This window comes from Microcaecilia unicolor, chromosome 2, assembly GCF_901765095.1.
Source record: "Microcaecilia unicolor chromosome 2, aMicUni1.1, whole genome shotgun sequence".
NCBI lineage: Eukaryota > Metazoa > Chordata > Amphibia > Gymnophiona > Siphonopidae > Microcaecilia > Microcaecilia unicolor.
In genome coordinates this window covers 69,805,345-69,831,184 of record NC_044032.1, presented here as the reverse complement: position 1 = coordinate 69,831,184, position 25,840 = coordinate 69,805,345, and the positions used below count along the sequence as shown (strand labels likewise).

At 47.8% G+C, this 25,840-nt stretch overlaps 1 protein-coding gene across 3 annotated transcripts in view; it reads left to right on the top strand.

Moving 5' to 3' along the window:
- PRLR (prolactin receptor) overlaps nucleotides 1–22,083 on the top strand; it is a 291,254-nt gene extending 269,171 nt beyond the window's left edge. For all 3 annotated transcript variants that reach the window (XM_030193031.1, XM_030193029.1, XM_030193030.1), the window contains 3 exons: nucleotides 16,085–16,184; nucleotides 16,624–16,693; nucleotides 19,267–22,083. In XM_030193031.1, the coding sequence (XP_030048891.1) occupies nucleotides 16,085–16,184; nucleotides 16,624–16,693; nucleotides 19,267–20,190 (1,094 nt within the window). In that variant the 3' untranslated portion in view covers nucleotides 20,191–22,083. The remainder of the gene's footprint in view (nucleotides 1–16,084; nucleotides 16,185–16,623; nucleotides 16,694–19,266) is intronic.
- The last annotated feature ends 3,757 nt before the right edge of the window (nucleotides 22,084–25,840 follow it).

Here is a 25,840-nt window from a genome sequence, read left to right as displayed (position 1 = left end):
ATACTTCTCACAGCTTGTGAAAGGACAGTGTGTGAGTCTGGACTGCTATTTTATTTTATTGGAATTAACTCATGTCCTTTCAGTTGCAGTTCAGGATAAATGATAGATATTTCCACTGTTCCATCGACTGCCTTGAGTGGGTCAGACCAAAGGTCAATCTAGCCATATCCTGTTTCCAGCAGTGGTCAATTCAGGTCAGAAGCTGCTGGCAGGATCCCAAAAAGCAGATACGTTCCACGCTACCTACCCTCTGATCTACCTTGTTAATAACTGTTTATTAACAAGAGGGCATTTCCTCCTTTTTTAAACTCATCTACAAGAGCTGTTTTTACAGCATCCTGCAGCAGTGGATTCCAGAGCATAATAAGGCTTTGAATGAAAAATATATTTTTTATGATTTTCGCAAGATGCTAATTGGTGTGTACCCGAGGACCAGCATGTTAAGTGATTTCCTGAAGGACACAGGGAACATCAGTGGGATTTGGATCTTGTGTCCTGTAGGTAAACCCTGCTTTACTCATAGAAAAGGGCTTTTCTAGAATCGCCCCACGGTATGCACATGTAAAAGTACTTGTGGAGGGGCATTTTCAAAAGATCATCCAAGTCAGAAATGGGACATCCTGCTCATACTGTCCAAAAAAAAAATGTCCATTTCACAGCCATTTTTGAACATGAAAAAGGTCGGAATTTCCTGTTCAAAAATATGTGAGAAGGACGTTCTTGCACTGAAAACATCTAACATGAACAGCCATTTTGCAAAATGAAATGCCCAAAATATGAATGCCAAAAAAGCAGGCACAAAAACCTCTGTCTGGTATCATTTGTACAAAAATGGCCACACAGACATCCCTACAGAGTAGAGGGGCAGCCTAGTAGTCAGTGCAGTGAACTTAGGACCCAGGTACAAATCCCAACTTAATTCCTTTATATGTTCTTGTGAGCCATCCAGGAACAGATAAAAACCTACTACACCTGAAGCTACACCACTACAATACCTATCACACTTGCAGGTGTCTTATAAATTCAGATACAGTAAACATTTCTATGTTCCAAGAGGGCTCACATATTTGTACAGAAATAAAAGAGTTAAAGTGGGATTTACACCTTCGTTCTGTTGTTCAAAGTCCACTGCACTGACCATTAGGCTACTCCTTATACTTGCTTGCTGCTGTGTTAGGAATGGCCATAATACCTGAAGCTGTCATAGAGCTTGATATCCACTGTCACTTTCACTTCGTAGGGGGATGGGAGGGGGTCAGTAACCACTGGGAAATGAAGGAGGGGTCATGCCTTCATCCTACCAGTGGTCAGCTGCTCAATCAGGGCACCTTTTTGTATCCTGGATGTGATTGAAATAGGTCTAGATAAAAACTTACTTCTTTGTTGCTTTGGACATTTCTTCTTGTTCCATTATCGCTGAAAGACGTCCTAATTTTGGGCCCGCCGTAGTTCCACCCAAAACATGCCTCCAACATGCCCCCTTTCTATTTGAACAAACTGCAGTGTAAAATATCTAAATTCTGCCTTTCAAAAACCGTGATTGGGATATTTTTGGCCATTTTGAGATATCCATCTGCTACTCCTGAAGGAATTCCGCACTACTGTGCAATGTAGAATTTGCGCAGAATACCCCCCCCCCTATAAAACCACCCACCCACACATATACACACACACAGACTGTGCAGAATTCTGCCTTTCCCGTGTAGAATTCTGTGCAGTCTGCCTTTGCAGGCACAGTAGCACAGATACATACAGAAGGAAAGTGACTCCCTGACTCCCTCCCTCCCTCCCTCCACACTCACCAGTCCAGAGGAGGAGCTGCACACAGTCAAAGGTCGGGCTGCTTCCTCCTCTGCTGCTGCATTTCCTTTAAGCCCTGTGGCTGTATGAGGCCTGCATGGCTCAAAGGAACAGTCAGGTCTGGGGTGGCAAAGAGGGGGGCTGGAGTGTGAATCAGGGGCGTATCTGCGTGGGGCCACAGGGGCCTGGGCCCCCGCAGATTTCGCCCTGGACCCCCCTACTGCTGCCGTGGGTACCTTTGCTGGCGGGGGACCCCAACCCCCACCAGCCGAGGTCCGCTTCCTCCTGCCGCTGCGAGGTTTTTTAAGTTCATCGGGATTCGTCCTCCGTCACTCTGTGCTGCTGTTCAAAGAAGCTGCTAGCTGAATGCAGTTTCGGACTGAGTCTGACGTCACTGCTGCACGTTGTACATGAGTCTGACGTCCTGCACGTACAACGTGCAGCAGCGACGTCAGACTCAGTCCGAAACTGCATTCAGCTAGCAGCTTCTTTGAACAGCAGCACAGAGTGACGGAGGACGAATCCCGATGAAGAACTTAAAAAACCTCGCAGCGGCAGGAGGAAGCGGACCTCGGCTGGTGGGGGTTGGGGTCCCCCACCAGCAAAGGTACCCACGGCGGCAGGGGGGGGTCGGAAATGGCGGGAGGGGGGCTATAATGTGCCCCCTCACTCTGGCTTCGGCCCCCGCTACCGCCGACTTTCAGATATGCCCCTGGTGTGAATGCAGGGAGGGGGCTGGAAAAAAGGTGCATGCAGGGAGAGGAGCTGAAAAAAAGGTGGATGCAATGTGGGGGCTGGAAAAAATGTGGATGGAGTGTGTGTTCTGGGGAGGCCTGGAAAAAATGTGAATGGGGTGTCTGTGTTGAGGGGGCCTGAAAAAAGCGTGGATGGAGTGTGGGTGTGGGGGCCTGAAAAAAGCGTGGATGGAGTGTGGGTGTGGGGGCCTGAAAAAAGCGTGGATGGAGTGTGGGTGTGGGAGGGGGGTGGATAAATGGTGGATGGAGTGTGGGTGTGGGGGGGCTGGAAAAAACGTGGATGGAGTGTGTGTGCAGGGGGGAAGATGGAAAAAATATGGATGGAGTGTGGGGGCTGGAAAAGGTAGGTGGAGTGTGGATGCAAGGAGGGGGCTGGAAAAAAGGTGGATGAGGTGTGTGCACATCATGGGAATGGGATGGAAGTTTGCATGAAAGTACATGGAAAACTGTGGTGTGGGGGGTATTTCATGCCTGGGGGGGATGCCAGCCCTTATAATAGGGGAATTCTGTACAAAACAATTATAAATAAAAGGGTCCTTTTACAAAGGCGCGCTAGCGTTTTTAGTGCACACTAAAAATAAGCTTTTGCTAAATACTATAGATGCCTATATATTCCTATGGGCGACTTTAGCATTTAGCATGCGCTAATCATTAGCACATGCTAAAAACGCTACTGCGCCTTTGTAAAAGACCCCCGAAGTGTGCAAAATGTTGCAGAATTTTCTAATTTTTTGCACATAATTTTTTTGGGGGGCAGCATTCCCCCTGGAGTAATTTGCTTCAAAAATGAGCACAGGAGGAATGTGAACGATTACAGGAGGACCTTGCGAGACTGGGAGAATGGGCGTGCAAGTGGCAGATGGTTCAATGTTGACAAGTGCAAAGTGATGCATGTGGGTAAGAGGAACCCGAATTATAGCTACGTCTTGCAAGGTTCCGCGTTAGGAGTTACGGATCAAGAAAGGGATCTGGGTGTCGTCGTCGATGATACGCTGAAACCTTCTGCTCAGTGTGCTGCTGCGGCTAGGAAAGCGAATAGAATGTTGGGTGTTATTAGGAAGGGTATGGAGTCCAGGTGTGCGGATGTTATAATGCCGTTGTATCGCTCCATGGTGCGACCGCACCTGGAGTATTGTGTTCAGTACTGGTCTCCGTATCTCAAAAAAGATATAGTAGAATTGGAAAAGGTACAGCGAAGGGCGACGAAAATGATAGTGGGGATGGGACGACTTTCCTATGAAGAGAGGCTGAGAAGGCTAGGGCTTTTCAGCTTGGAGAAGAGACGGCTGAGGGGAGATATGATAGAAGTGTATAAAATAATGAGTGGAATGGATCGGGTGGATGTGAAGCGACTGTTCACGCTATCCAAAAATACTAGGACTAGAGGGCATGAGTTGAAGCTACAGTGTGGTAAATTTAAAACGAATCGGAGAAAATTTTTCTTCACCCAACGTGTAATTAGACTCTGGAATTCGTTGCCGGAGAACGTGGTACGGGCGGTTAGCTTGACGGAGTTTAAAAAGGGGTTAGATAGATTCCTAAAGGACAAGTCCATAGACCGCTATTAAATGGACTTGGAAAAATTCCGCATTTTTAGGTATAACTTGTCTGGAATGTTTTTACGTTTGGGGAGCGTGCCAGGTGCCCTTGACCTGGATTGGCCACTGTCGGTGACAGGATGCTGGGCTAGATGGACCTTTGGTCTTTCCCAGTATGGCACTACTTATGTACTTATGTACTTATGTAATTTGCATATAAGTGTTCCTGGATGTAGTTTGAGTGGAATGCAGGCAGAATCACATATACCTCCTCATTCTATAACATGGCTGCTAAATTTAAGCATCATTTGTGCACTTATAGAATACTAGCACATACATGGGTAAGTGCACACTCTCCCCCGTCAGTTGCTAGGGACACAATACTGTTCTAGAAATGATGCACAGATGTTGCTTAGCACATAAATGCAAGGGTAGTGTTCACGGGGGAGGAGCATGGGCGAGACCAACATTTCTATGCATTCTGTAGTATCCAGTAAGTTTCACGCTGAGGTGTTGCATGTAGGTGCGTGTATGTATGCCTGTTATTGATGTAACGTAAGTGGGCATACCTAAAATTAGGCACATAGGTGCTGACTTATGCTAGTATTCTATAATAGAATCCTGGTGCCCAGATACCATTCTAGAATTACCACTTAGCACACTGCATCTAGGTGCCTGACTTGTGGTGCCCAGTTATAGAATTGCCCCCTGAAGTTTATAAAATACACACATATGTGTGTGATTCATACAGGTACATTTATATGGAGTGGAGGAGTGGCCTAGTGGTTAGGGTGGTGGACTTTGGTCCTGAGGAACTGAGTTCAATTCCCACTTCAGGCACAGGCAGCTCCTTGTGACTCTGGGCAAGTCACTTACCCTCCATTGCCCCATGTAAGCCACATTGAGCCTGCCATGAGTGGGAAAGCACGGGGTACAAATGTAACAAAACAAAAAAAACCTACTCCTGATATGGGCTATTTGGACATTTCCTTCCTATACTGCAGATAAACGTATGTATTGATGGTTCTCCAAGGACAAGCAGGCTGCTTGTTCTCACGACTGGGTGATGTCCGCGGCAGCCCCCACCAACCGGAAAAAAGCTTCGCGGGACGGTCGGCACGCAGGGCACGCCCACCGCGCATGCGCGGCCGTTTTCCCGCGCGACCGCTCCCGCCAGTTCCTTTTTTTCCGCGCCTGGAGAGAGTCGTGCCTGTGCCGCTCTCTCTGTTTCAGCCCCGGAAAAACCGTCGCGTTTACGCGAACCTTTTTATTTTCTTTTATATTTAATTTATCGCCGCGCGCTCCACTTTTCTTTTCTTTAAAAAAAAAAAAAAAAAAAAAAGGAGCACGCGCTCCCATTTTCCCTCGCTTCCAGCGGGGACGTAGCGTTGCGGCCTAGTGGCCGCACGGTCATTTTTCATTTTCGAGGTGTGATTTCCGCCACCATCGACGACTTTAATTTCGCCGACGCGATTTTTCCGTCGATGTCCTCGAAGGTCCCGAGTGGATTTAAAAAGTGTGGTCGGTGCGGCCGGCCCATCTCGCAGACCGACACCCACGCTTGGTGCCTCCAGTGCCTCGGGCCGGAGCACAATTTCAAGTCGTGTCCCCTGTGTCTCGGTCTCCGGAAACGGACTCAGGTTGCGAGGCAAGTTCAACGGGACCGTATTTTTGGAACTTGCGCCGGCCCCTCGACGTCGACCTCGACGGCATCGGTATCGACGCCCGGTCCTTCGGTACCGGTATCGATGCCCGAGACATCGGCACCGATGGCATCGACCCCAGGAGAACAGGTCCCGTCGGCCCGCCGGTCCTCCGGTGAGGGTAGAGGTGAGAGGCCGCGTGGGCAGTCGGCCCCGGTCACTCCCTCAGCCCGTGGCCCACGGGACCGAACCCTGTCTGACCCGGTTCCTCGAGACCGAGGGGGATCGTCATCCTCCTCCTCCATGCCTCCCGGCGCCGGTGACGGGCATCGGAAGAAGGATAAGAAGCGCCGTCACCGGTCGCCCTCGATGCACGTCGGAGAGGAGTCGACGCCGAAGCGTCTCCATCGAGAGGAGAGATCCCCGTCGGTGATAGAGGTGCCGACGCAACAGGGTCCTGGCACCTCGGTGCAGTCTCCTGGCTCCCACCAGATCCGGGCACCGACACCCCTACCGGCCCCACCGCCTTTCTCGGCAGCGGGCCTGGACGAGTGCCTCAGAGCCATCCTTCCGGGGATCCTGGAAGGGCTGATGCGCCAGGCTGGGCCGGCGCCGGGGGTGCTTGCGCCCTCGGCGCCGATGACTGTGGCGCCGGCGAGCTCTAGCCCGGCGCCGGGGCCGTCGACACCGCTGCCGCTTGCGGTGCCGGTCTCGACCGCCACGCAGGTGGAGTCCCCGTCGACGTCGATGGAGGGAGCTTCGTCCCCGCCGGCGCGGGAGTCCACCGCTCGACGACACCGAGGCCTTGGTGCCTCGACGTCGAGCCGGGCCCGGTTCAGGACTCAGCTACATGAGCTTATGTCCGATACCGAGGATGAGGCCTCGTGGGGGGAAGAGGAGGACCCTAGATATTTCTCCTCAGAGGAGTCTACGGGCCTTCCCTCGGACCCCACGCCTTCACCGGAGAGGAAGCTCTCACCTCCTGAGAGTCTCTCCTTTGCCTCCTTTGTGCGGGATATGTCTATCAGCATTCCCTTCCCCGTGGTCTCTGTGGAAGAGCCGAGGGCCGAGATGCTCGAGGTCCTCGACTATCCATCACCACCTAGAGAGTCCTCCACGGTGCCGCTGCACAATGTCCTTAAGGAGACGCTGCTTCGGAACTGGGTGCGACCATTAACTAACCCCACCATTCCCAAGAAAGCAGAGTCCCAGTACAGGATCCACTCTGACCCAGAGCTAATGCGGCCACAATTGCCCCATGACTCAGCGGTCGTGGATTCTGCTCACAAGAGGGCACGGAGTTCAAGGGATACCGCCTCGGCGCCCCCGGGGCGGGAGTCTCGCACTCTGGACTCGTTTGGGAGGAAGGCCTACCAATCCTCCATGCTCGTGACCCGCATCCAATCATACCTGCTCTATATGAGCATCCACATGCGGACCTATGTGCATCAACTGGCGGACCTGGTCGAGAAGCTCCCGCCGGAGCAGTCCAGGCCTTATCAGGAGGTGGTCAGGCAGCTGAAGGCGTGCAGAAAGTTCCTGTCCAGGGGTATCTATGACACCTGTGACGTGGCATCTCGTGCTGCGGGCCAAGGTATAGTGATGCGCAGGCTCTCATGGCTGCGTGCCTCTGACCTGGACAACCGCACCCAGCAGAGACTGGCCGACATCCCTTGCCGGGGGGATAACATTTTTGGCGAGAAGGTCGAGCAGATGGTGGACCAACTGCATCAGCGGGAAACCGCTCTCGACAAGCTCTCCCACCGGGCGCCTTCAGCATCCACCTCCACAGGTGGACGTTTTTCCCGGGCCCGGCAGGCTGCACCCTATTCTTTTGCGAAGCGTAGGTACAACCAGCCGGCCCGAAGGCCTCGTCAGGCACAGGGACAGCCCCAGCGCGCTCGTTCTCGTCAACAGCGTGCGCCTAAGCAGCCCCCTGCGCCTCCACAGCAAAAGCCGGGGACGGGCTTTTGACTGGATCCACGGGAACATAGCCGCCCTACAAGTGTCCGTAACGGACGATCTGCCGGTCGGAGGGAGGTTAAAATGTTTTCACCAAAGGTGGCCTCTCATAACCTCCGACCAGTGGGTTCTCCAAATAGTGCGGTGCGGATACGCCCTGAATTTGGCCTCCCTGCCTCCAAATTGTCCTCCGGGAGCTCAGTCTTTCAGCTCCCATCACAAGCAGGTACTTGCAGAGGAACTCTCCGCCCTTCTCAGCGCCAATGCGGTCGAGCCCGTACCACCCGGGCAGGAAGGGCAGGGATTCTATTCCAGGTACTTCCTTGTGGAAAAGAAAACAGGGGGGATGCGTCCCATCCTAGACCTGAGAGGCCTGAACAAATTCCAGGTCAAAGAAAAGTTCAGGATGCTTTCCTTGGGCACCCTTCTGCCAATGATTCAGAAAAACGATTGGCTATGTTCCCTGGATTTAAAGGACGCATACACTCACATCCCGATACTGCCAGCTCACAGACAGTATCTCAGATTCCGCCTGGGCGCACGGCACTTTCAGTATTGTGTGCTGCCCTTTGGGCTCGCCTCTGCCCCACGAGTGTTTACAAAGTGCCTCGTGGTGGTGGCGGCGTATCTACGCAAGCTGGGAGTGCACGTGTTCCCATATCTCGACGATTGGCTGGTCAAGAGCACCTCGGAGGCAGGAGCCCTCCGGTCCATGCAGTGCACTATTCAACTTCTGGAGCTGCTGGGGTTTGTGATAAATTACCCAAAGTCCCATCTCCAGCCTACTCAGTCTCTGGAATTCATAGGAGCGCTGCTGAATACCCAGACGGCTCAGGCCTACCTTCCCGAAGCGAGGGCTACCAATCTCTTGGCCCTGGCTTCGCAGACCAGAGCGTCTCAGCAGATCACAGCTCGGCAGATGTTGAGACTTCTGGGTCATATGGCCTCCACAGTTCATGTGACTCCCATGGCTCGTCTTCACATGAGATCTGCTCAATGGACCCGAGCTTCCCAGTGGTTTCAAGCCACCGGGAATCTAGAAGATGTCATCCGCCTCTCCACCAGTTGCCGCACTTCACTGCTCTGGTGGACCATCCGGACCAATTTGACCCTGGGACGTCCATTCCAAATTCCGCAGCCCACGAAAGTGCTGACGACGGATGCATCTCGCCTGGGGTGGGGAGCCCATGTCGATGGGCTTCACACCCAGGGTCTGTGGTCCCTCCAGGAAAAGGGTCTGCAGATCAACCTCCTGGAGCTCCGAGCGATCTGGAACGCACTGAAGGCTTTCAGAGATCGGCTGTCCTGCCAAATTATCCAAATTCGGACAGACAATCAGGTTGCAATGTATTACGTCAACAAGCAGGGGGGCACCGGATCTCGCCCCCTGTGTCAGGAGGCCGTCGGGATGTGGCGTTGGGCGTGTCAGTTCGGCATGCTCCTCCAAGCCACGTACCTGGCAGGCGTAAACAACAGTCTGGCCGACAGACTGAGCAGAGTATTGCAACCGCACGAGTGGTCTCTCCATGCCAGAGTGGTACGCAAGATCTTCCGAGCGTGGGGCACCCCCTCGGTGGACCTTTTCGCCTCTCAGACCAACCACAAGCTGCCTCTGTTCTGTTCCAGACTTCAGGCACACGGCAGGCTAGCGTCGGACGCCTTTCTCCTTCATTGGGGGACCGGCCTCCTGTATGCTTATCCTCCCATACCTTTGGTGGGGAAGACCTTACTGAAGCTCAAGCAAGACCGCGGCACCATGATTCTGATAGCGCCCTTTTGGCCCCGTCAGATCTGGTTCCCTCTTCTTCTGGAGTTGTCCTCAGAAGAACCGTGGAGATTGGAGTGTTTTCCGACTCTCATTTCGCAGAACGACGGAGCGTTGCTGCACCCCAACCTTCAATCCCTGGCTCTCACGGCCTGGATGTTGAGGGCGTAGACTTCGCTGCATTGGGTCTGTCTGAGGGTGTCGCCCGGGTCTTGCTTGCCTCTAGGAAGGATTCCACTAAAAAGAGTTACTTTTTCAAGTGGAGGAGGTTTGTCGTTTGGTGTGAGAGCAAGGCCCTAGAACCTCGTTCTTGCCCTGCACAGAACCTGCTTGAATACCTTCTGCACTTATCAGAGTCTGGCCTCAAGACCAACTCAGTAAGGAATCACCTTAGTGCGATTAGTGCTTACCATTATCGTGTGGAAGGTAAAGCCATCTCTGGAGAGCCTTTAGTCGTTCGATTCATGCGAGGCTTGCTTTTGTCAAAGCCCCCTATCAAGCCTCCTACAGTGTCATGGGATCTCAACGTCGTCCTCACCCAGCTGATGAAACCTCCTTTTGAGCCACTGAATTCCTGCCATCTGAAGTACTTGACCTGGAAGGTCATTTTCTTGGTGGCAGTTACTTCAGCTCGTAGGGTCAGTGAGCTTCAAGCCCTGGTAGCTCATGCTCCGAATACCAAATTTCATCACAACAGAGTAGTGCTCCGCACCCACCCAAAGTTCCTGCCGAAGGTGGTGTCGGAGTTCCATCTTAACCAGTCAATTGTCTTGCCAACATTCTTCCCCAGGCCGCATACCCGCCCTGCTGAACCTCAGTTGCACACATTGGACTGCAAGAGAGCATTGGCCTTCTACTTGGAGCGGACACAGCCCCACAGACAGTCCGCCCAATTGTTTGTTTCTTTCGACCCTAACAGGCTAGGGGTCGCTGTCGGGAAACGCACCATCTCCAATTGGCTAGCAGATTGCATTTCCTTCACTTACGCCCAGGCTGGGCTGGCTCTTGAGGGTCATGTCACGGCTCATAGTGTTAGAGCCATGGCAGCGTCGGTGACCCACTTGAAGTCAGCCACTATTGAAGAGATTTGCAAGGCTGCGACGTGGTCATCTGTCCACACATTCACATCACATTACTGCCTCCAGCAGGATACCCGACGCGACAGTCGGTTCGGGCAGTCGGTGCTGCAGAATCTGTTTGGGGTGTAAATCCAACTCCACCCTCCAGGACCCGAATTTATTCTGGTCAGGCTGCACTCTCAGTTAGTTGTTCTTCGTAGGTCAATTTTCTGTTATACCCTCGCCGTTGCGAGGTTCAATTGACCTGGGTTCTTGTTTTGAGTGAGCCTGAGAGCTAGGGATACCCCAGTCGTGAGAACAAGCAGCCTGCTTGTCCTCGGAGAAAGTGAATGATACATACCCGTAGCAGGTGTTCTCCGAGGACAGCAGGCTGATTGTTCTCACCTACCCTCCCTCCTCCCCTTTGGAGTTGTGTGTTTCATCTTTTGCTAGTCATTCAACTGGCGGGAGCGGTCGCGCACAGGCGGGAAGACGGCCGCGCATGCGCGGTGGGCGTGCCCTGCGTGCCGACCGTCCCGCGAAGCTTTTTTCCGGTTGGTGGGGGCTGCCGCGGACGTCACCCAGTCGTGAGAACAATCAGCCTGCTGTCCTCGGAGAACACCTGCTACAGGTATGTATCATTCACTTTCTTTGAGTCTATGTGGCTGTCAGGCTCTGTTGTTTTGCTTTGGCTGCAACTGCTGTGTGCTGCTCTCAGAAGCTGCTTCCTTAGGCAACTACCTAGTCGTGCCTAGTGGTTGAGCTGACCCTGCTGGTAGCTCATGGCTAGTTATATTCAAATACAGTAAGTATTACCCTATCCCCTTCCTTCCTTTCCATTGCCCACCTCTATCTCTGATGTCTAGTAGGGGATGGAGTGATCCCCCAGAGACTCTTTGTCCATAAATGGCATCACCTAAGCCCCTAGAGGTAGTCTACTGCTAGGTTTAACCCCATAATGGTAGTAGCACAGGACTGCTTCTTGGGGCTCAGGTGGTGCTGTTAAGGAGTCTGAATTGTGAGTATGATCAGGAGTAAGGTCAGGTCAGAGGAAAGAAATTAGGCATCTAGCACTGATTACCAATAGCAGGTCTAGATTTAGCTGACCAATGCACAAAAAACCTGCCCAATAATAAAATGCAGTCACTAGGGCTGACAGCAGTGACGATCCTCGGTCGGCTAACACCCGGGGCGGATCGCTGATGTGCACCCCCCCCCCCCTCCGATGCATCAACCCCTTCCCCCCCCCCCCCCCCCCGGTGCATTTTTAGCTGCTGGGAGCAGCTGCACAGCTCTCGGTTCCGCTGGCTCCCTGCTCCCTCTGCCCTGGAACAGGAAGTAACCTGTTCCAGGGCAGAGGGAGCAGGGAACCAGCGGAACTGACAGGCGCGCGGCTGCTCTCTGCACCCCTCCAGCAGCGTGCACCAGGGGCGGACTGCCCCCACCGCCCCACCCTTGGTACGCCTCTGGCTGACAGACCCCTCCCCCCTCACATAACAGACCCTCATGCTTTCCTCCTCCTCTTTGTTTCAATTAAAATGATTTTGCTAGGGCCAACAGCCTTTCCCAACCTTAACCACTTGAAATGCCCCCACCCACCCCAAACAGAGCCAGGAGTAGAACTGAGGATTATCTGTTCCTAAGTACACACCCAATCTTCTGCAAATACACTATCATGTTGGGAGAACAATGAACCCCTAATAATCAAAATCACCCAGAAGCAATTGCTCAGCTCTAAATGCTCCCCTACAGAGCAAATACAGCTCAACCGAGGAGCTACAGCAATATTAATCACTGGTTTAAAACACTTTAAGCAATGGATAAGAAATCCACAGTTCAAAGTGAAGAAAAAGTGTGTTCAGTTGGATAGGCTTCAACTCCACTTTGTGGCTCAAAATTATTATTATTGTTTTTTTTGGACACAGAACTGAGATAAGTGCTTCATATTTGAATTGAACAATTGGAGTTGATTAAAGCTGAGTAATGCTTTCATTTAAGGGAACTGTATAAGTATTTGCATGAACTTTTTTTCCATTGTTTCAGTTGGGAGCCTTTGCATTCTTATAATTCATAAGTGGAGTTTTTTTCAGCCTTCGGCTTTTTTCTCTACTTTGGACTATGGATTTATTATCCGTTGTTTGAAGCGTTTTAAACAGATGATTAATATTGCTGTAGCCCCCGAGGTTGAGCTATGTTTGCTCTGTAGGGGAGCATTTAGCGCTGAGGTTTTGCTTCAAGTTGATATTAATTGTTAGGGATTCATTGTCCTCTCAATGTGACAGAGTATTAGGAGTTTTTAGGCATATTTGGAATATTGATTCCTGCTACCTCAAAAGAAAATGTATTATAATTATCTATTCCTCCCAGTTTCAGCAGGTATTTCCATTGCTGCCAGTACTTGCTAGAGCCTGCCAATGCTTAATATTAGTTTGTTCACTGTGTAGCCAAGAAGGGACCAATCCCTGTTCATAAGGAGGGGGCCAATCCCTATTTAGCATCTGAGAGAAAAGACTTTGCCAACTATAGTTTATGTTCACAGCTACCTTGCTAACCTTAGATACCCAAAGAATGAGATTTCCAATTCGAGGCAGCTAACTTTTAGCCATTTAGATTTGGGAAGATTCTGAGCTGAAAATCTAGACAGCTAGATTCAGTTGAAACTTTGGCTGTGTTAGGCGCTTAACCCTTTTTTTTAATTGACCTTTATCTAAATAATATGAAAATTGACCTTTATCTAAATAATATGATATTAAACAAACGTTTATTCCTGGACTACTTTCTTAAGTAGAACACTAAGGTACTGAAACAATACAAAGTTGAGTCAAACTATTTGAACAGTCAATATGTAACAAGCCATGCCTTATTTTTTTTTTTGGGGAGGGGGGAGCCTAACAAGTCTTTGGTGAACTCATTCTTTGAGATTGGTCAACTCATTCAATAAAGTGAACTGCCATACTGGATGAATCAGGGGCGTAGCCAGACTTCGGCGGGAGGGGGGTCCAGAGCCCGAAGTGAGGGGGCACATTTTAGCCCCCCCCCCATTGCCGACCTCGCCACCGCTGCCACCACCAACTTTGCCCCCCCCCTGCCAACGACCCTCTCAACCCCCCTCCCGCCGCCAACCCGCCGTCGCCTACCTTTGCTGGTGGGGGACCCCAACCCCTGCTACCAAGGTCCTCTTCTTCTCGCAAAAGGCTTCCTTCTGTTTCTGACGGACGTCAGACTCACAGAACGAAGCCTTGCAGAGCTGATCTGCAAGGCTTTGTTCTGTGAGTCTGATGTCCTGCACGTTGTACGTGCAAGACGTCAGAAACAGAAGGAAGCCTTTTGTGAGAAGAAGAGGACCTCGGCTAGCAGGGGTTGGGGTCCCCCGCCAGCAAAGGCAAGCGACAGCGGATTGGCAGCGGGAGGGGGGGTCGAGAGGGTCGTCGGAAGGGGGGTCCAGGGCCAAATCTACGGGGCCCAGGCCCCCCTGGCCCCACGTAGCTACGCCACTGGGATGAATGTTACTACTAATCATTTCTATAGCGCTACTAGATGTATGCAGCGCTATACACATTACATGCAGGTACTTTTTCTGTCCCTAGAGGGCTCACAATCTAAGTTGTACAAAGAACTTGCCTTTAGTTTAGTCACCTGTTTATTTATCCCAACTATCCTTTACCACGCATCTCTACCCAACTATATATCTGCATTTCGCTCCTTAGCTATATGGTAAGCAGTATTGTAGGAAAGCATTTGTATCATAGCAATGTTAATTGAATGTTCTAATTGTGTGCTTATTAAATATTTCATTAGTATTATGCTTACATCATATTATATCTCTGTTATTTGATTTCGGTACTGTTAAATGTGTATATTTTTGATCCTGTTTCATGGTAGCCCTACTATTAGGTTTCAGTTTGCTGTCTATAATGTATTTATGTTTATACTTGTACATTTTACTATTGTTATGCAGTTAACAAAATTGTAAGTTTGATGTTAAAATGTACACTGCCTTGGGTGAATCTCTTCATAAAGGCAGTTAATAAATCCAAATCCGAATAAATAAAATAAAATACTTAAAATTAATTTCTAAGGGGCCCTTTTACTAAGCTGTGCTAAAAGGTGGCCTGCACTATTACCAGCTTGTGGGTTTCCCACAGGTAAGGCCACCTTTTAACATGGGGATAAAATGGCCGATTTTTGTATATCAGCAATAATGATCAAGTGCTAATTTTTCCATAGGTGGTAAGGGCTCATGCACTAAACACATGCTAAATGGGTTAGCATGCGGCAATGCCCACATGCTAACCCATTAGCACTGAACACACCTACTCTCTGCCCCCAAACATGCTCTCGGTGCTAAAAAAATAGTAAGCATGCATGCCAAAACAACCACAGGACACCTGAGCGTGCCCTGTGATAGGCATTTTTAACCTTCGGTAAGCACAGATTAGTTCCTATCACAGCTTAGTAAAAGGGCCCCTATCAGGCTTATTTTCGAAAGAGAAGGACGCCCATCTTTCGACACAAATTGGGAGACAGGCGTCCTTATCCCAGGGTCACCCAAATCTGCATAATTGAAAGCCGATTTTGGGCGTCCCCAACTGCTTTCCGTCGCGGGGATGACCAAAGTTCCTGGGGGTGTGTCGGAGGCGTAGCGAAGGAGGGACTTGGGCGTGCCTAACACATGGGCGTCCTCGACCCATAACCGAAAAAAAGAGCATCCCTGACGAGCACTTGGACGACTTTACTTGGTCCTTTTTTTTGTTACGACCAAGCCACAAAAAGGTGCCCAAACTGACCAGATGACCACCGGAGGGAATCGGGGATGACCTCCCCTTACTCCCCCAGTGGTCACTAACCCCCTCCCACCCTCAAAAACATAGTTTAAAAATCTTTTGTGTCAGCCTCTATGACAACCTCAAATGTCATACTCAGGTCCATCGCAGCAGTATGCAGGTCCTTGGAGCCGTTTTAGTGGGTGCAGTACACTTCAGGCAAGCGGACCCAGGCCCATCCCCCTCCACATGTTACACTTGTGGTGGTAAATATGAGCCCTCCAAAACCCACTGTACCCACATGTAGGTGCCCCTCGTCACCTGTAAGGGCTATGGTAGTGGTGTACAGTTGTGAGGAATGGGTTTTGGGGGGCTCAGCACACAAGGTAAGGGAGCTATGTACCTGGGAGCTTTTTCTGAAGTCCACTGCAGTGCCCCCTAGGGTGCCTAGTTGGTGTCCTGGCATGTCAGGGGGACCAGTGCACTACAAATGCTGGCTCCTCCCATGACCAAAGGGCTTGCATTTGGTTATTTCTGAGATGGGCGTCCTTTTCATTATCGCCGAAAATCATAAACAACCAAGTCTAAGGGCGACCATCTCTAGGGATGACCTGTCAAGATTTGGGCGTCCCCGACCGTATTACCGAAACGAAAGATGAATGTCCATCTTATTTCGATAATATAGGTTTCCCTGCCCCTTTCGCCGGGACGTCCTGCGAGGACGTCCTCAGGAAACCTTGGGCGCCCCTTTCGATTATGCCCCTCCACGTGACTTAAGAATTTCTTCTTTTCTCTTTCAGCCTTCCAGGAGAGAGATTTGACACTGTGGATTTCAATAGCTGTCTTAGCATTTGTCATTGGTTTGATCATGATCTGGACAATGGTTTCAAAAGGCTACAAGTAGGTTATTATATTTCACTTTGCAATAAGACTGGCTTCTGCTTCAATCTGATGTGTTAAAATGTTAGAGTAGGATTAGACTGAAGATGTTCAGTGTTTTTGTATCAGTGTCCTGGATTCTGCACATCTAGAAATAATTTCTTGAACCAGTTGCTAGTTAAAGGGATTGATTTATGGAGAAATAATTGGCTCAATAATCAGCTGGCACAATCATTGTGATAATTTAAGCATACACAACTAAAAAACCTAACAACAAGATATTGATCAAGGTTTTTTCACCTGCCCCTATGTATAAGCAGTGCATGTAAATATTCGTGTTTGTATCCAACAGTATAATATTAAGAAAATATATATCATATACTATAGAAATGACTTTTGTTGTTGATTCCTTTTGTTTTCTTTTTGTTTTGTGTGTTTGTATGTGTGTCTTTCAATTAAGAAAAATGACCTGCATCTTTCCACCAGTCCCTGGGCCTAAGATTATAGGCTTCGATACACAGTTACTTAAGGTAAGCAAGAACTACCATTTCTAAAAGTCAATCAACCACATCAATAAATAAATAAATAAACAAATCCATACAAGATCAACCACATAAATAAATAAACAAACATATACAAGAGTACCATAAAAAAATAAATAACTTATAATAATACAGACATCACAGGAATACTGACAAATTTGTTTTCAGATTGAGTCCATGTGGTGTCAAGGTTCTGTCTTTAGCAGCAAGCTATCAGTGTCACCTTCCCTCCATGATGGTCTTGGCATACTTAGCACGAAAAAACGATAGTCCTCAAAGTTATGTTCTTGGGCCATACTGTGTTCCACTAAAGGTTTTTCCTTGACTTGTCTCTTGATTGCACATTTGTGTTCGATGTTCCTTTTGTTGAATGCTCTCTTCAATTGTCCACGCATTGACTTAGCTAAGAATGGACAGTTCTTAACACAGAACGAGCTTGATTTCCTAAATGTCCCCCATCCTATATTTGTTACCAGAAATACACAAATCATTACAGTCATGCCCAGGGAGACGCATCATATCAGTGATAGGATCCATTTTAGAACGTCTACCCACTTTTACTGATCAGTTTTTGAGACTGTTTTTAAGGAAATCCTGTCCTATACTAGAGACTCCACAGATATGATAAACATTCTTGATAAGATCAGATGCACGTGAGATATCTATTTAACAACATTCAATGTGGAGTCTCTGTATATGAATAATCCACAGCAGGAGGCAATACAGGCCATTAGAGAGACAATTGGGAGGAGAAATTTTTACTCAAGAGTTCCAGTGGAAGTTATAGTTGAGCTGGCTTCATTAGCACTTACTAAGAATTTCTTTTCTTTTGATGGCACATTCTACCAGGTAGCAAATTTCTACATTGCAAATTTTGAGTGCCAGTTTTTATATGAAAGCCAAACATGCAGGCACAAAACGCCTGTTTGGCATCATTTGTACAAAAATGGCCACATTGACGTCCCTGCAGAGCAGAGGAGCAGCCTAGTGCTCAGTGCAGTGGAATAATGAGAATATGTTATTCAGGGGGCGTAGCTAGGTGGGGAAATGGCCCCCACAGATTTAGTCCTGGCCCCCTCTACTTTCGACCCCCCCCCCCCCCCCCCCCCGCCACTTTCGACCCTGCCGCCTCAAGGTACCTTTGCTGGGGGTCCCCAACTCCCGCCAGCCTTAGTCTTCTTCAGCGCCGGTCTCCGGCGCCTTCGCTGATCCATGCTGTGAGTCCCGACATCCTGCACGTTCCTTACGTGCTGGACGTCAGGACTCACAGCACAGATTAGTGAACACGCCAGAGACCGGTGTTGAAGAAGACTTTGGCTGGTGGGGGTTGGGGACCCCCACCAGCAAAGGTTCCTTGCAGCGGGGGGGGGGGGGGTCGAAAGTGACGGGGGAGGGTCGGTGGCTGGGGGAGGCGGGCTAAAATGTGCCCCCCCACCTTGGGCTCTGGACCCCCCCTTCCGCCAAGGTCTGGCTACGCCCCTGATGTTATTGTGAACCCTCCAGGAACAGATAAAAACCTACTGTACCTAAAGTTACACCACTATAATAGCCACACACTTGCAGGTGTCTTATAAATTCAGGTACACAGTAGGTATTTCTGTTTCAGGAGGGCTCACATATTTGTACAGAAATAAAAGTTAAAGTGGGAGTTACATCTGGGTCCCATTGTTCAAAGTCCACTGCACTGAACACTAGGCTACTCCTAACATATGCTTGCTGCTCTACTAGGAATGGTCATAATACCCGAAGCTGTCATAGAGCCTGATATCCACTGTCACTTTCACTTCTTAGGGGGTTAGGAGGGGGGTCAGTAACCACTGGGAGATGAAGGAGGTGTCATGCCTTCATCCCTCCAGTGGTCAGCTGCCCAATCAGGGCACCTTTTTGTATCCTGGATATGATTGAAACAGGCCTAGATAAAAACCTTCTTCTTTGTTGCCGTGGACGTTTCTTTCCCATTCCATTATCGTTGAAAGATGTCCTAATTTTGGGCCCGCCCTAGGCCCACCCAAAACACGCTTCCAACATGCCCCCTTGCTATTTGGACAAACTGCCTTTTGAAAATCACGATTTGGACATTTTTGGCAGATGAACTTTTTTTTACCTTTTTGAGACGTCCATCTGCTTTGAAAATGAGTGCCATAGCAATTTTAGCATTTTTAAGCGATTTTTATGCTTTGAAAGTATAAAAATGATGTGATTCAGATAATCACAGGGTCCTTTATCAATTTAGCACCGTTTTGTTGAATTTTGAGACTATCAGCAATTTTTAGTGTTTCTAACTGCCACAGGTAATTTTTAAAGTGTTTTTCATCTTCTAAAGAGTAAAACAGGCTTTTTTTGTCTTTTTTGAGGTTTTCTTCATTGATTTGCCCATGGAGTTTTTCAAGGCACATAGGACATTGAAGAAATTACCTGTTTGCTCTTAAAGTGCATATACAATAACATCTTTGGATAGTCCTTTTATTTTCCTTATTGATATAGGGTGTGTTTAAAATAATGTACATTCAGATCATGCTATATCAAGTAAATCCATTCTAATATTTTCTTTTCTCAACTAGACAGGGAAATCTGAAGAGCTACTGAGTGCATTGGGATGCCAAGGGTTCCCCCCAACATCAGACTATGAGGAACTGCTGGTAGACTATTTGGAAGTAGACGATAGTCGGGACCAACTGATATCGAACCAAGATAAGGTCCATTCAAATCAAAATGTGAAGTCACCTCACATTGAACCAGACAATGACTCAGGAAGGGGGAGCTGTGACAGCCCCTCTGCTTTTTCTGAAAGGCATAAGGGAACCAGAGTCACTCCATCAACCTTTGAATCAGTTGGTGTTGATAGTAGACTTGAAAATACTGCTGGACAGAGCAGTAGTGACTGGGCTGCTCAGTGCATAGATCCAGAGGAGAAATCATATGCTTGGCCTGAAGAAGCGATGCCCAATAGTCATACTTCCAAATTCTCCTACCACAACATTACAGAAGTATGTAAATTGGCCCTTGGTGCCTTGAATGCTAATGTGCCATCGGTTGTAATGGCAAATGAAGAGGACTATCAGCCAAAGTATTTCAAAACCATTGAAAGCGTCGTTGAAGAAGACCGAAGTCGGCAGAAGGAGCTGGAGATACAGTCCAAACCTGGTAACCATAACACAGTCTGGTTACTTCCCCAGGAGAAAGCCCCTTTCCTGTCTGCTAAAACAATGGATTATGTGGAAGTTCACAAAATCAGCCAAAACAATGCATTAGCACTGGTACCAAAACACAACGAAACCACTGACAGTAGCAAACAGTGTTCTGTGTCAGGACCCAACAAGGAATACACAAAAGTGGCAAGGGTTGACGAAAACAATGTTCTAGTGCTGGTGCAGGATTCCGGAATGCAGAACCTGCCCGTGTTCCAAGACTCGCACAAGGAATACTGTCAGATCTTCCCACAGCAACAAGCTGAAAACCATATGGACAACTTCCCTGCAGTCTGAGGAAAGAACAGTGGTCAGAGTAGTGGACTGGGCTACACCTCCCTTCAGTTCAATGAAAGTTTGATTGTTAAACAGTACCTGCTTCTTCAGGTAATGCTACAGAGCAGATTAAATGCAATCACTAGGAGATTCTTAAAAATGGGATTTAGAAAAATAATACAACTAGAGGCTTACTTGCTGCTCTCTTTTTATGCTTTGTATTCAGTCGGCTACACACTTTGTAAGAGCTGATGGCAGAACAAATTATTTTGTTTTATAATTGTGATTTTTATTGTAGGTGTCCTTCTTAGTTAATGAGGACAAATCATGTGTAAACTGAAACAAAAGCACATGGCTTAGATTCGGTGGAAAAAGACCGACAAGTGTGTTATAGAAAAGGTCTGTTAGTTTGGCTGTAAAGTTTTTACAGTATTCAAAGCTGGGAGAGATCAGGAATCCTATATCATGTGCCATGAAAATCCATGTTGTAATCAAGCAATTCAATGTCATATTTCTGTTATTTATAGATATAGAAACAGCAAAATTCATGTGTCACAATGTTCAAAAAGAGGCGACCAGCTTCTTTTTTTTACAGAAAAATGTGCTATGATATCTTTTATGAATGGTATGCTAGCAATTTTTTCTTGCATATTACCAGGACTTCATCACTAGGTTTTATAGTTGTAAGCTCTGTTTATGAATGTTTTATTTGTGGGGTTATATTTTCTCACTTGGACAGGACTGGTACATTTTTTTTTCAACTATGATGGTTCAACAACCTTCTAACCGTTTGTAATGTTGGAATATCTTGGTAACATGCAGTTCTTAAAGACAACTTGAGAGGTCAACAAAATATTTTGCATCAACTTTTAATGATTTTTCATCATCTTCGAGTGAAACCATTTGAAAAGTGACAAGATCATCATGCACTCCCACTATTCCTGTTATATGATCACTTTATTTTGAATTCCCATGTTACCTTATGGGAATTATTATGAATTCACAGGATTGAGGAGGCTTTCCAGTGAATTATAGAGTGATTAATGAATGAAATCTCTTTTCCAGCAAAGCCCCCAGGGCTCTTACGGAATCCATAAAACCATTAACTAAAATTCAGTCATGTGATAAAATCCAAAAATTAGTAAACGGCATTAACATTCCTCCAATGGCACCCCCCAAAAATGGTGATAAATCATTGAAAATAGAGACGGGGTGGGTTGTAAGGTTCTGTTGTTGCTGTATAGGCAATTGTTACAGTCCCATACCAAAGAAAATTGTAGGCTTAATTCGCTTCATCATTGTTGTTAGCCTCCATTTGAAGGTTAGTGATTGAATATTATGTTTTGCCAAATATGTTTTAAAAGGGGTTACTTGGGATAGAGGATATATTGGGTTATTAAGAGAAAGCAAATAAGTATTCAAATAAGTATATACAGAAAAAAGAAAGTTGAGATGTGTTTCTCACCAGGCATTAATAAACCAACCACATGTGGAGGGTAATTTTACTAAAAGCACTATTTAAGGTACCTGTTTTGTGCCTATTTTATAAAGAAAAATAAGTGGCTAAAAATGTTCTTTGAGGTGCAATCAATCAGTCCTAGAGCTGATATACATGCCTGCGCCTACATGTTAGCAACAGTGTGTGTAAAGTCTAGTATATTATTATTTACAAGCATGCTTGCACGCTCCGTGGACTAGATTCATTAAATGGCCCTCAAAATTTGGTGCCAAAAATCGGCACGTGTCCTTTATAGAATTGTGCTTAAGGCCAACTCTCACACCAGACTTACACCAGCTGAAACCTACTGTAAATACTGGCACCCTAGACTGAGGCCGTACGCAACTTTTTCAGAATGCCCCTGACGTGCCAGTGGCGTAGCTATGTGGGGCCCCAGGGGCCTGGGCCCCTGTAGATTTGGCCCTGTACCCCCTGCCGACGACCTTCTCGACCCTCCTCCCGCCACCAACCCTCCCCCACCGCCACCTACCTTTGCTGGCAGGGGACCCCAACCCCCGCCAGCCGAGGTCCTCTTCTTCCAGCGCAAGGCTTCATTCTGTTTCTGTGAATCTGCAGAACATCAGATTCACAGAAACAGAATGAAGCCTTGCGCCGGAAGAAGAGGACCTCGGCTGGCGGGGGTTGGGGTCCCCCGCCAGCAAAGGTAGGCAGCGGCGGGGGAGGGTTGGCGGCGGGAGGGGGGGTCGTGAGGGTCGTCAGCAGGGGGTCAAAGTTGGTGGTGGTGCCGGGGGGTGTCGGCACCGGGGGGGGGGGGGTAAAATGTGCCCCCTCACCTCGGGCTCTGAACCCCCCTCCCACCGAAGTCTGGCTATGCCCCTGTGATGTGCCCCTTTGAATTACATCTAGTAGAGGTAGGCACCAAGCCATGTAGAATAGCGCGCAGCCAAGTGCATGCACTAATTTTTATGAGTGCCAATTAACATTGATAAGTGGTTAGCACCCAATTATTAATGTTACTTGGTTCGTTACTCAATTTGCTTGTGCATCTTGGGCACACACACAGATTTGGGCTCGTTTGCCCATGTGCATGCCCACTATCAAAATACATGCCATTGAGCATCACACACACTTTTACATTGGCTGTGATTTTATAAGACATCATTTACATGGTTATGTTACCACATATGCGCATTAATGACTAAAATAACCCCAGGTTAGGTATGTACTTGGCACCTAAATATACACCTCAGCTTACAAAATGACCTTCTTAATGTGGCCTTTATACCTCCCAGAGACCTCTAATCCTGAGTATATTTACTGCAGCTTAGAGCAGGAGTATCTTTCCCTTAAAGTTCCTATTGTGGGCCAGAGATGGGTGCCCTGTATAGAATAGCGTGAGGCACCAGAATCCATGCCCAATTTTGGGCGAGAGCATTTGCACCAGCTGTAAACTCAGGCACTTAAGTTGGGCACATATCCCCCAAATTCTTTAACACCGTGCAAATTTTAAGGGAACACCTGTGACTCTCTCATGTCCCTCCCCTCGTTAAGCCCCCTTTCGAAATCTGCACAGAAACAGTTAGGCGCTGTTCTATAACAGGGCGTGTGAGTGTAGTTCCGTGCTGATCTGCCATTGTTGGGCCATTTTGCCGCCTCACTTCCATTATAACGCTTTTCTGCTGTGAAAAAATCACCACAGAAATAATGCATAACGCTAGGCACCATATATAGAATTCCTTAGTATATGTATGAAAGGAGAAATGAGAAGGGGCCCTGTTACTAAGGTGTGCTATGAAATGGGCTTAACAAGTCTTAATATTTTCCCGCATGCTAAGCCCATTCTAGCACGTTCATAAAATAGGGCATTTTCCATGATTTTAACATGCAGATCATGTGCTAATGATGTCATTAGCATGCATCAACTGCAAATAATGCAGGAGCACTTATTTGGAAGACACTAACAGGTGCAGACTGACCGTTCAAGCAACTGGGCAGTGCCCGAGGGCCCAGAGGCTCTGCCCGAATGCCCGGCGTGCCATTCTTTCCTGCCCAGCCCACTGAGCTTCCGTTATTCTCCCCGCCCAGCACCACCATATTTTAAAAATGGCAGCTGAGACTCCCTGCAGAAGTCTCGCGAGACTGTCGAGATCCATGAGACTCCCGCTGGAAGTCTCGGCCACCATTTTTAAAACACGGTGGCACCAGCAGGTGGGGGAATAGTGGCAGCGCAGCGAGCAGGAAAGATGCTTCCCCTCCCCCCCATCACCACCACAGAGGCCACCAGACTACCAGGACCCCTCAGTAGGACCGGGGCAGCAGGGGCATTGGCTGCGGCGGCAGGGGGGAATGTCAGCGGCCAGGCAGGGGGCCCAGACTACCCTTAGTCCGCCCTGGGCACTAAGGGCTCCCCCGTTAACTCCACATTAGTGTGCTTTAATGTGAATGTGCCAGCCGATTAGCACTTCCATGCACATATCATACCCATGCCACGCCCTCTCCCCCAAAATATATATTTTAAAATTAATGGCGCGTGATTAGCATGCGCAAACTGGGAACTGACCGCGAGGCACTTCGAGGTGTCCTGCAGTAACGCTTTTTCAGCATGCTAAGCCCACATTAGGGCTTAGCGCACCTTAGTAAAAGGGTCCCAAGATTTGTTCTTTTTCACCCTGTGTAAATAATTCTCCACCATAACGGAACAGGGAAAAAGGATCAGGAATAAGTTAGTAAAAGATTCTGTTTCTGAGCCATTTTTCAGTTTTTAAAAAGAAGGTATCATATCTGCCAGAGATGATAGCACTTGTATTTTTGAAGGCGGTTTGTTTGACCCTTGCTGATACACGTGCATGCCAACAAACACACATACCACATATGCCTTTCCCTGAGATATATATACCTCATATTTATATAAACTCCCATGCACCAACACTACCTGTACCTGTTCCCTAAAACCTGCACTTAAACACAGTTATCTCACTCCTGCACTATTATAGCTTAATAAAAATAGTGAAGGCACTAAAGTTAATGAAATTCATATAAAAGAATACTTTTTTTGTTATTTTGAACATGATTAGCGATTTTACATTGTCTTTCTTGTCTGTTCCATTATGGGCGTGGCAGGTGGTTGAGTGGTTATTTCCTCTGTGAGGGTACCGACTCTCTGGCTGCTGATCCCAGAGCTAGAGAAACAGCATGTCACGGTTGGGCTGAAATAGAAAAGGCTAATTTAGACACCTAGTGCCTCAGAGAACACAAAATGCAGCAGGAAAAAAGGAAATAGTTCTTACAATACCAATAAAAGAGAGCATCTCTTCTAATCAACGCTAGGGTGTACATGCTGAGAATTCATTACATCTCTGTAGATTAGGATTTCTAAACATGTCCCTGACTTGGGTATGTGGAAATGACAGCCAATAACCAAGCTGCAGGTGTCACCTTTTTATGGGACTGACTTAATGGATCTTTCAAAAACTACCCTCTTGGGAAAGATGTTCCAACTAAAAGGCTTCTCTGTGAATGTAGTGTGTGTGATCCAATGCAAAACAGTGTAAAAGGGGATGCTACACTAGAGAAACAAGCAGAAGATAAAGGATATATTCTCTTCCTGGACATAATGATAACTATTACAGAAACAAATAGAGTGACCAGGGGCAATTATGAGCCAGTCATTGATTTCTGCAACCCTACCCTCGTACACTATGGAACCTGAAGTCCAGATTTCAATTGGTAGAATCAGGGACTACAGAAAGAATAGTGAATTGGGATACAAGGTGAAAAAAACAGGACTGGCCAAGAAGTCTCCCTCCTGGAGCTGGGTAACTTGGCAACTCTGCAACAGTGGGCTGAGAACTGGGAAGCTAGGCAAGTCATTTTCACTCTCCATTGCCTCTGGTACTAACCAGAGATTCAAAGAATGGACTGCCCGAGAGAGTGAGATTTTTAAGAGCACTGTGTCCAAGATATGAATTTACAAAGTTTTACGTGTGAAAAAGTGTTCACGGAAAAGGCAAAATAAAATATTTAGGTTTTTTTTTAATTCTTCTGAAAGGGTATAGGCAGATTGGGGACAGTATTAGGACATTGTTCTTAGGAATGTGCCCAAGTAAATTCCCTGGGCTGAAAAGTTCTCTTCACTTAATATGTGCACAGGTATATTTGTACCACTGAACTTCTCCATTACAGGCCACAATTTCAAAGGGAAGCTTTATTTAT